Genomic DNA, 11,197 nt, shown 5'->3' with positions numbered 1-11,197 from the left:
CAAGCTAATTGGGTTGGACACAGTCCCTGTCCTACATGGGGCTCACAGTCTTAATCCCCATTTGACAGACAAGGGAACTGAGGCACAGAGAAGTGAAGTGACTTGCCCAAGGTTACACAGCAGACAAGTGGCAGAGCTGGGTTTAGAAACCAGGCTGTATCCACAAGGCCACACTGCTTCCACTAGGCGACTCGGCTTCCAGATGAGCTCGCAGTCCAGAGATGCACGATTCCTGGAGACGCAGCTTTCTGGACTTCCAGATCTCATTCTCGATCACTTAATTTTGCTTTAATGAATATGTGAAAGGAGGAAATGACATTGTCTGTAGATGGTTAATTGATACAGGCAGATGAATGGTGAATCGGGGTTACAAGATGGGAAATCTGTAAGCCTTAGAGGACAGAACTGAGTGAAGAAATTCCTTTGCAGAGAGAGCTTTATGTTGTACAGTGGTGGATAATGAAACCATCTCCTAGATTAGTAAAGCAATTGATGTATTTGAGTCACAAGGTCTTTGCCCACTAGCTCTCCCTTAAAAATGGGAAGGAGTCCCGCTTTCCCCCTGCCACCACTACACACACAAAAAAGCCCACTTGATGGAATCCTTAATGGATAAAACTTTGCCTCTGCTCTCTGATTGGAAAGACAGCCACAGCCCAGATCTCCACAGAGGTGGAGGATATAAACAGGACTTTCAGATTAACCCGGGGGGGGGGGGGGGTGTGTCTCCCTCTGAATGGTACGGGCCACAGAAAATAACCTGAATCCTGCCCTTTTGAGAGATGGAGTCAAGGTATTCAACAGCAAAAACCACTGGTTTGTCAAGCAGCTGTCTCACTTTTTCTCACTGGGGTCTCATTCACTCATTCATTCAGTCAGGCAGTCAATTTATTGAGCGCTTACTGTGTGCAAATCACTGTACTAAGTGCTTGGGAGAGTATACTAGCACAATAAGCAGCCACATTCCCTGCCCACACTGAGCTCACCGTCTAGAGGAGGAGACAGACATTAATATGAATAAAGCTCGTCGGCTCGTTAATCAGTCAATCAAGCTATCAGTGGTATTTATTGAGCACTTACTGTAGGCAGAGCACTGTCCAAAGTGCTTGGGAGAGCAATAATAATAATAATAATTTGTTAAACACTTACTATGTGTCAGGCACTGTACTAAGTGTTCAAAAAGCAATACCAACAGTGGGCTTCTGGGCCAGAGGAAGCCTATCTTTCTTAGAAACCCAACATCCACAGTCTGAGATCCCAGCTGGAGTCGGTGCGGGGGGAGAGGAGGGAAATAGAACACACATCTGGATGTAGGAGAGTCCTCCAGTAAAACAAATCTATTGGCAAATCTGCTGATTAAGACTCCAGTGGTCAGCCAGCAACCAGAGCGGGCTACAATCCAGAGCAGGCTCTGGGAGCTTTACACGTGAACATGCAACACGGTAAACACGAGGCTCTCCGGCCAACTCTCCGATGGGATATTTTGCTGGCAAACGCTGTTACCTTCTTCCTCCTTCTCCATCTGTCCCGGACTCCCCCAGCACTCTCACAGACGCATCTTTCTGTCCACCAACAATCCCTTAAAAACACAAAGGAGGCCCCCTTCCCCCTGTCACCCCGCCCCCCGCCCATCAAAAAAAGACCCTACTTGATAGAAATCCTTCTCGGTTAAAGCTCTGCCTCTGCTCTCTGGTTGGAGGCACAACTCTATCCCAGATCTCGAAAACACACCTCCAGCCTAGACGCAAACCTGCTTTCTGCTCCCACCCAAGAGCCCAGGTCGCCGTCCAGAATGCTGAATCACAAGGCTGACGCCAAAAGGCTTTCAAGGATGGCACTTCCATCTCTCCCCGACTAAGCTTTGGGCTTTGCTCCTGGACCCCTCCTGTCCCCCTTTCCTATCTTTCTGGGACCACAGGGAAAGAAAGAGCCCCGTGAACTGAGAAGGTCACCTTACCCAAACCGGGTCTGCGGGGGCCGGATGACTGGGGGGAGGTTGGAGAAGGGACAGGGGATGCAGGGTGGGGAGGACTGGTCTCTCCGAGCACTGCCCAACTGGTAATACCAGGCTGGTCACCCCTGGGGGGGGAAAAGGGGGTGTCTGGCAGAATTTCTGCTGAGTCACGAGGAAAGCAGAGTCAGAACCCATCTGCCCTGCCCTGCCCTGCCCTGCCCTGCCCCTGCCCTGCCCCTGCCCACCACCTAATCCAGCTCCAGCCCACCTCTCTCGGATGGGACTCGGAGGGTCGAAAACCCACTGGAAAAAACAAACAAAAACAAAAGCGAAAAGCAAACCACTGCCAAAAAGAAAGCGCATTTTCTAGCCATAAAAGTTTATTAAAATTGTTCATTATTAATGCTTCCAATGTAGCAACAATGCAGATCCCAAAATATACAGATGCCTTTTCTTATAGAAATAGATTATTCTTTATAATAAAAAAAAACCGTAGGAACATCTTTAACAGATTACTCAATCCATGACTGACAGTTACACATGATTGCATCATTTGTGTATACACATTCGTTCCCAGCCATGTTTAAAGAATTGCATCACTCGCTGTTGGTTTCCTCGCACCTCCCTCCTCCCTCTCGCCGTTCACATATATATATACAAATATATATATTTATCTATATACATATATATCTCTCGATATAAATATCAAATCCGCCGACGGGTGATATGCACCTCACGTATTTAGCAAACGGTATAGAAAGTCATTCATTCAGTCGCATTTATGGAGCGCTTACTGTGTGCGGAGCACTGCGCTCTCCTCCCGGAAGCTGGCAGAGGTACCCGAGGTCAACGTTTGGTTCGGCCGGACTCTTACATATTTATATGTTTGAGAGAGAGGGAGAGAGAGAGAGAGAGAGATAGATGTAAACGAATCAAATTACCAACAGGAAAGGCGTTTCGTCAACCAGCCAAGGTGCAGAAGTTTTGCAGACGCCCGCCGGGGTTAGCGGTGGGGGGAGGGGATTTTGGGGGGAGAGGGGTTTTGGGGAGCGGGAGGGGGTCTCCGCAGCCCCCTCCCCGTCCCACCCGGGTGGGAATCCCGGCGGCCGCCCCCTCTCCCCCATGGAGAAGCCCCCAAATCGTCGAGTGTCCGTGCAATGGCCCCCCCCCCGGCCACTTTCTCCTGCAGGGTAGGGGAGGGGGGACATACACACACAGACACACACAGAGAGTCACACACGTGCACAGAGGGGGTCCGAGGTCCGGGAGGGATGGAGAGGGCCATGGCAGGGGACTGGGGGGGGGGGGGGGATGACCCGCATCTCCCCTATGGAGAAGCCCCCAAATAGTCGAGTGTCCTTGCAATGGCCCCCCACCCACTTTCTCCTGACACAGACACACGCAGACACAATCAGACACGCAAAGACACATTCAGACATCCACACACAGAGTTACACACGTGCACAGAGGGGGTCCGAGGTCCGGGAGTGGGCCAGGGCAGGGGGCTGGGGGCGAGGGGGGAGCCCCCTCTCCCCCAACGAGAGGCCCCCAAATAGTCGAGTGTCCGTGCAATGCCCCCCCCCCCCGGCCCACTTTCTCCTGGAGGGTGGGGGGGGGTGGGACATACACACACACACACACACACACAGACACAGAGTCACATACGTACACAGAGGGGATCCGAAGTCCGGGAGGGATGGAGAGGGCCATGGCAGGGGGCTGGCGGGGGGGGGGGGGGGGGGGGGCGGGAGGGCTAGCAGTGTCCGGAGGAGGCGAGCAAGGGCTCGGGCAACTGTTTGAACAAGTTCCTGAGCGTGCTGAGCTCCCGGGAGAGCTGGTCGACCTTCTTCTGCAGCCGCTCGTTCTCGGCCGTCAGCTCCAACACCTTATGCTGCGTCTCCAGGTTGCGCAGCTTGGCCTTGTCGCGACTCTTGCGCACGGCGATATTGTTTCGCTCCCGGCGGATCTTGTATTCGTCGCTGTGCTTGTCGACGCTCTTCTTGGCCTTGGCCTTGGGCGGCGGCGGGGCGGGGCCCGGGCCCGGGTAGCAGCCCCCGGCCTTGGGGTCGGCCGGGTTGGGGGTGCCGGGCGGGCTGGACGAAGACGAGGTGGACAGGTTGCCGCTGCTGCCGCTGGGCACCGACTGGTAGCCCAGGAAGGAGCGCACGGCGAAGGGCGAGCTGGCGGACATGGGCCCCGCCGCCGGGGAGTCCTCGCCTTTCCGTCGACAAGGCCCCGAGTCCAACGGGTCGAAGCCGGGCTCCGCCTTGGGCTCGGCCGGACCGGACCCCGGGGCCGAGAAGCAGCCGCCTGCCAGGACCGGCCCGCCTCCTCCTCCTGCCAGGACCGGCCCTCCTCCTCCTCCTCCTCCTCCTCCTGCCAGGACCGGCCCTCCTGCAACGCCCTTGCCGCTGCCCGTTGGAGGAGGAGTGGCCAGCCGGCCGAGGCTCAGGTAGCCGTAGTCCGGGCCCGGCTTCTTGCCCCCGGACCCGCCCTTGCCGTAGTCGTCGGAGAACAGGTCGGAGAGGAAATCGTGCGGGTGGGCCTGCGGGTGGGCCTGCGGGTGGCTGGGGGCGGAGGACGTCGAGGAGGAGGAGGACGACGACGACGACGACGAGGAGGAGGAGGAGGACGACGACGAGGCCGGAGGTGGCTCAAAGTGGCCCCCTGGTGCAGGAGGCTGCTGCTGGTGCGGGTGGGGATGCTGCGGGTGCTGCGGGTGGGGATGGGGGTGGTGGGGGTGGCTCTGCTGGGGCCGGTGGTGGGTCTGCGGGGCCTGGTTGGGGTGCTGAGCGCCCAGGGGCTCCAGGTAGGGGCTGAAGTCAATGGCTCGCTCGTGGTCCCCGATGGCCAGCTCGCTGGGCGGACGCCCCCCGCCCCGGGCCGGGTGCAGCTTGGTGAAAGCAGCCAAGCAGTCCGCCTCGTAGTAGAAGTTGGCCACTTCCATGGATTTAAAGGCCGGGGGCTGCAGGGGGAGGCATGCCGCGTCCCACGACACCAGGCGTTGCATGAAAGCGGAGGGGGAGGGGAGGGGGACCGGGGCGCGGGACGGACCGACCGCCCCGGCCGCCCCCCAGGAGGCAATCCCCCGGGCCCGGGCTGCCCGGCTCAGCCTCGGACAAGAGCGGGAGGGTCGATGGCGAGGATGCCGCCTCCGGGCTGGCCTCCGGGAGGAGTGGGGGGGACGCCGCCGCCGCCGCCGCCGCTGCTAAAGTCCGGTCGGGGTGGCCGCCGAGGCTGCCCCTGCTCTGCCCTCCGTCCCTCCTGCTGCTGCCGCTGCCGCTGCCGCCGCCGCCGCCGCCGCTGCACCGTCCGGGCCGGTCCTTCCCAGGCCCTGCCCGTCCTTCCCGGTCCCGTGAGCGGCTGGGACTTGGGAAACTTTGTGTCCCGTCTTTTATAAAGGCGGCGGGGCCCATGGCAACGGCTGCGTCATCGCCTGGCAGCCTGCCCGGCCCGGCCCGGCTCGGCCCGGCCCTGCCCGGCAAAGACAACCAGCCAACCAACCGACCGCCGCCCGCACCGACCGAGCCCCCGCGGAGCCCTCGCTCGGCCCGCGCCGCCCCGCCAGACCCCGCCAGACCCCGCCAGACCCCGCCAGACCCCGCCAGACCCCGCCAGACCCCGCCAGACCCCTGACTGCCGGTCCTGCCGGCCCTGCAGATGGAGACCGCCCCGGCCCTCCGAAGCCTAGCAGTCCTCACGGAGCCCACCCAGCCCTCACAGGTCCCCCACCCCTGCCCCCAAGCCCCCCGATCCTGCCCGGTCCTGCCAGAGCCCACCCAGCCCTGCCAGTCCTGCCGAAGCCCGCCGGTCCTGCCAGAGCCCTCCGAAAGCTGCCGGTCCTGACAAAGCCCACCGAGCTCTTGCCGGTCCTGCCAAACCCCACCCAGCCCTGCCAGTCCTGCCAAAGCCCTCCGAAGCCTGCCAGTCCTTCCAGAGCCCAGCGAGCTCTGCCTGTCCTGCCAGAGCCCACCGAGCTCTGCCAGTCCTGCCAGAGCCCTCCAAATCCCGCCACTCCTGACAGAGTCCACCCAGCCCTGCCGGTCCCGCTAAAGCCCTCCGAGCCCTGCCAGTCTTGCCAGAGCCCTCCGAGCCCTGCGCCTGCCCCAGTGCCCACAGCCGGGGATGCCAGCGCTGCCCCCGCCAAGGGGCCCTGCCCACGGGGGTGGGGGGCCGCGGCCCGCCAGCTCTTAGCCCGCCGGGCACCGGACCCCCACACTGGGACCCAGGAGCCCCCTCCTCCCCACCCGACCACTCACCCCGGGAATTGGGTCCGGGTCTGGACCGGCCGCCGGGTCAGGGGTCACCCCCGGGGCCCTGTCTGGGCATGGGCACCCCGGGGGTCGGGGTCTGGGGGTGCTGAGCCTCGATGCCAGCTCGGCTCCAAACGCCGGTGATAGTAGCAGCTGCAGCGGCAACCGAGGGAGAAATAACAGCCATCACAGGAGCCACAATATTACAGGCATGTACTAACCACCTACTTAAGAATAATAATAATAATGGTATTTGTTAAGTGCTTACTATGTGCCAGGCACTGTTCTAAGATAATGGTAATAGTAATGATAGTAATAGTAATGATGACATTTGTTAAGTGCTTACTATGTGCCAGGCACTGTTCTAAGATCATGGTAATAGTGATGATAGTAATAGTAATGATGACATTTGTTAAGCGCTTACTATGTGTCAGGCACTGCTCTAAGATAACGGTAATAGTAATGATAGTAATAGTAATGATGATATTTGTTAAACACTTACTTTGTGCCAGGCACTGTTCTAAGATGATAATAGTAATGATAGTAATAGTAATGATGACATTTGTTAAGCGCTTACTATGTGCCAGGCACTGTTCTAAGATAATGTTAATAGTAATGATAGTAATAGTAATGATGACATTTGTTAAGCGCTTACTATGTGCCAGGCACTGTTCTAAGATGATAATAGTAATGATAGCAATAGTAATGATGACATTTGTTAAGCGCTTACTATGTGCCAGGCACTGTTCTAAGATAATGTTAATAGTAATGATAGTAATAGTAATGATGACATTTGTTAAGCGCTTACTATGTGCCAGGCACTGTTCTAAGATCATGTTAATAGTGATGATAGTAATAGTAATGATGACATTTGTTAAGCGCTTACTATGTGCCAGGCACTGTTCTAAGATAACGGTAATAGTAATGATAGTAATAGTAATGATGACATTTGTTAAGCGCTTACTATGTGCCAGGCACTGTTCTAAGATGATAATAGTAATGATAGCAATAGTAATGATGACATTTGTTAAGCGCTTACTATGTGCCAGGCACTGTTCTAAGATAATGTTAATAGTAATGATAGTAATAGTAATGATGACATTTGTTAAGCGCTTACTATGTGCCAGGCACTGTTCTAAGATCATGTTAATAGTGATGATAGTAATAGTAATGATGACATTTGTTAAGCGCTTACTATGTGCCAGGCACTGCTCTAAGATAACGGTAATAGTTATGATAGTAATAGTAATGATGACATTTGTTAAGCGCTTACTTTGTGCCAGGCACTGTTCTAAGATCATGATAATAGTGATGATAGTAATAGTAATGATGACATTTGTTAAGCGCTTACTATGTGCCAGGCACTGTTCTAAGATAATGTTAATAGTAATGATAGTAATAGTAATGATGACATTTGTTAAGCGCTTACTTTGTGCCAGGCACTGTTCTAAGATAATGATAATAGTAATGATAGTAATAGTAATGACATTTGTTAAGTGCTTACTATGTGCCAGACACTGTTCTAAGCCCAATAATTATGGTATTTGTTAAGCACTTACTATATGCCAAGCACATTACTAAGCGCTGGGGTGGTTACAATCAAATCGGGTTGGACACAGTCGCTGTCCCACGTGGGGCGCACAGTCCCAATCCCCTGTGGCCCAGAGAAGTGAAGTGATTTGCCCCAGGCCAAGCAGCAGAGAAGTGGCGGAGCTGGGTTTAGAACCCATGACCTTCTGACTCCCAGCCCCGAGCTCTGTCCACCATGCCATACTGCTTCTCCTACCTCTCAGTAAACTAAGCGCTTACTATGTGCCAGGCACTGTTCTAGGGGTAGATACAAGATATTCGGTTTGGACACAGTCCCTGACCTACATGGGGCTCACGGTCTTAATCTCCATTTTACAGAGGAGGGACCTGAGGCACAGAGAGGTGAAGCGACTTGCCCAGGGTCACACAGCAGACAAGTGGCGGAGCCGGGATTAGAACCCGTGACCTTCTGACTCCCAGGCCCGTGCTCTAGCCACGAGGCTACGCTGCTCCTCGACTTGGTGTTGTGCACTATATACTAGGCACTAGGGAAAACCAGAATAAAGACATGACCCATGCTCTGCTCACGAGGAGTTTACATTCCAAAGGAGGAGGTGTTCACAAAAATATTTACAATTAAAGGGTCAAAAGTAAACCTAGCGGTATGGCCTGGTGAAAAGAACACAGGGCTGGGAGACAGAACCCTTGGGTCCTAATCCTGGCTACGCCACTTTGGTGTTTTTGTTAGAGTATTTGTTAAGCACTTATTATGTGTCAAATACCGTTTTAAGCACCAGGACAAGTCACTTCACTTCTCTGTGCCTCAGTTCCCTCATCTGCAAAAATGGGGATTCAGTACCTGCTGTCCCTCCTATTTAGGCTATGAGCCCCGTGTGAAACCTCCAGTGCTTAATTCAGTGTTTGGCACATAACAAGCACTTCACAAATACCACAATTATTATAATTGTTGTTGTTATTATCATCATTATTATTATTATGCAAACATTTTCCCTATCCCTAATCCGTTTTAATATCTGATTCTCCCAGTGGACTGTAAGCTTTTTGAGAGCAAGGGAGCGTGTCTGCCAACTCTCTTATAGTGTACTTTCCAAGAGCTTAGTACAGTGCTCTGCACGCGCTCGATAAATACTATTGATTGACTGATTGATTTGCATAAGTGCTTAGGAGGTTGTAAATAAATTCCCAAGTGATAGAGTCGGCCAGTGGAATATTTGGCTCAGGGGGTAGGGAAACTAAGTGGAGAAAAACTTGTTGGGGGAAGGGGGATTTTAGGAGGGATTTGAATGAGGGGAAGCTGGGGGGAGCAACGTGAGCCAGGGGACAGAGATGGGAGGGTCAAGAGTGAGGTGCGGCTAAAAGGTGGGCTTGGGAGGAATGAAGACAGGTCAGGGAAAAGCGGGAGAAGAGAGCAGCAGGCTAAGGATGGGGCTTTGATGGTGGAGAGCCTCAAAGCTGACTGTATGAGGATGATGATGATATTTGCTTTTGTTGAGCATTTACCAAGTGCCAAGCAGTATACAACATACTGGGGTAGATTCAAGATATAATCTGGTTGGGCACAGTTCCTGTCCCTAAGTGGGAGGGAGAACAGGTATTGAGTCCTCATACTAAAGAGGAGAAAACTGAGCCCCAGAGAAGTGAAGTGGTTTGCCCAAAGTCACCCAACAGTCAGGTGCCAGAGCCAGGATTAGAACCCAGTTCCTCTGACTCCCAGTCCCGTGCTCCTTCCCCTAGGCCACGCACCTCCCCTAGCCACTCTTGGAAATTAATTCATTCGATTGTATTCATTGAGCGCTTACTGTGTGCAGAGCACTGTACTAAGTGCTTGGAAAGTACAATTCAGCAATAAAGAGAGACAATCCCTGCCCACAAAGGGGTTACAGTCCGGGGTGTGGGGGGTGTGGGGGGACAGACCTCAAAACAAACAGGCATCAATATAAATAGAATTATAGATACATAGCAGTTAGTCCTTAGCTCATTGTGGGTGTGCTCAGTAAATATTAAACAGTATTCAAGGATTGAGTCCCATGCTCAAGCGCTTAGTAGAGTGCTCTGCACACAGCAAGTGCTCAATAATTACCATTGATTGAAACAGCAAGGTCTGGTGGATGTCTACACACTCGAATGCATTTCTTTGGATATGGCTGTCTCTGTTTCTATGTGCCCATGGGAGTAGTGATCTTTTGTTCAGTGTCAGTGTGAAGAATACCTTAGGTGGGCTTGATCGATTGCTTTTAATGAGTTGACTCTGGGACCCTCCCATCGGTGAGGACCATAAGGTGGGTGAGGGATGGAATAGTAAGCTAGGGCTTTCTGAGATCAAAGAATCCGGCCTCCCAGCTTCCCCTGGACAAACAGCTTCTACCTAATGGTGACACTCCCTTACCCCTCACCCTCTGCCTGCCCCTTCTGCCCTCCCACCCCACTCTCCACTTCCTCAGGCAAGACTGAGATTTTCCCCTGGAAAGAGACTGGATCTTGCTTTTTCACCTTTACCTGCAGGTAAAGCAGGGAAGAAGTAGAGATATATTAGGAGCGACCAGGCTGGAAGAGCAAGAAAAAAAGAGTGAGGGAATCATGACTCCAGACCCCAGGGGCTGCTCCGACCTATTTCCCAGGATACCAAGAGTCCCCCTGCACCTTCCTTGGTGGCCAGCCTGTGTCTAGTGGGAAGAAACGTTTTCTTCATTTCTCCTCCTACTGCGCTGGCTCCTGCCACCCCCTTCTACCCCCAGCTCTTCTCAGCCCATCCCAAGTTTGGGGTGGCTGGGTCATAGCCTAGGGACCAAGACTTCCCTCCAAACAAGGCCCTATCTCCCCACCCACTCTACCCTCACTACTCTAGCTTCCCCCATGCCCCAGTCCATCTCCACCCCCCCAGAGGACTGAGGTGGTGTCCCCACAACCCAAATATCTCCCCCACCCCAGGATCCGTGCCCTGGGTGCAGTGAGCAGGGGATGGGGAAATGGGACCTAGCTCAGGGAAACCCTATAACCACCCCCTGAAATCCACCACAACTGCCCCTGAATGCTGCCTTCCCAAACCTGTGGGTTCAGGAGATGAGAATGGGATGACATGAAATTTAAAAACTAAGTAGGCAGGACAGGGTGGGGGGCAGAACTAAGGTTAGGGCTACGTGATCAATCCCCAGGTCACACCTGGCCCCCCAAACCTGGGGTGGAGAGGGCGGAGTGATTTTTTTGAATTGCTGAACTGCTGGTAGTTGGCTGAAATGAGTCGTTTGTTGCTGAGAATGGCCGTAACAAGGAGTGGATCTGTGGTAAGCTTCTCCGTCCCCCACCCCGCTCTTCAATACTGTTCCCAAACAGCTCTTGAAAGAATTCAGAGAATTCCCTCTGGACTCTAAGTTCTCTGTGGGCAGAGAATGTGTCTATTTATTGTTATCCTGTACTCTCCCAAGCGCTTAATACAGTGCTT

At 53.8% G+C, this 11,197-nt stretch overlaps 1 protein-coding gene across 1 annotated transcript; it reads right to left on the bottom strand.

Annotated features, from left to right (window-relative positions):
- Positions 1 to 3,681: 3,681 nt before the first annotated feature.
- CEBPB (CCAAT enhancer binding protein beta) lies at positions 3,682 to 5,335 on the bottom strand. The gene has a single exon (XM_007656714.3). It carries the CDS (start codon positions 4,962 to 4,964, stop codon positions 3,708 to 3,710), a length of 1,257 nt encoding a protein of 418 aa, XP_007654904.2. The 5' UTR covers positions 4,965 to 5,335; the 3' UTR covers positions 3,682 to 3,707.
- Positions 5,336 to 11,197: the final 5,862 nt, after the last annotated feature.

The sequence above is a fragment of the Ornithorhynchus anatinus genome, chromosome 8, assembly GCF_004115215.2.
Source record: "Ornithorhynchus anatinus isolate Pmale09 chromosome 8, mOrnAna1.pri.v4, whole genome shotgun sequence".
In the NCBI taxonomy this organism is placed as follows: Eukaryota; Metazoa; Chordata; class Mammalia; order Monotremata; family Ornithorhynchidae; genus Ornithorhynchus; species Ornithorhynchus anatinus.
This window is presented reverse-complemented; position numbering and strand designations above follow the sequence as displayed.

What these genes read in the sequence shown, in the direction of transcription:
- CEBPB (XM_007656714.3), bottom strand. Translation starts at nt 4,964, where the DNA reads ATGCAACGCCTGGTGTCGTGGGACGCGGCATGCCTCCCCCTGCAGCCC.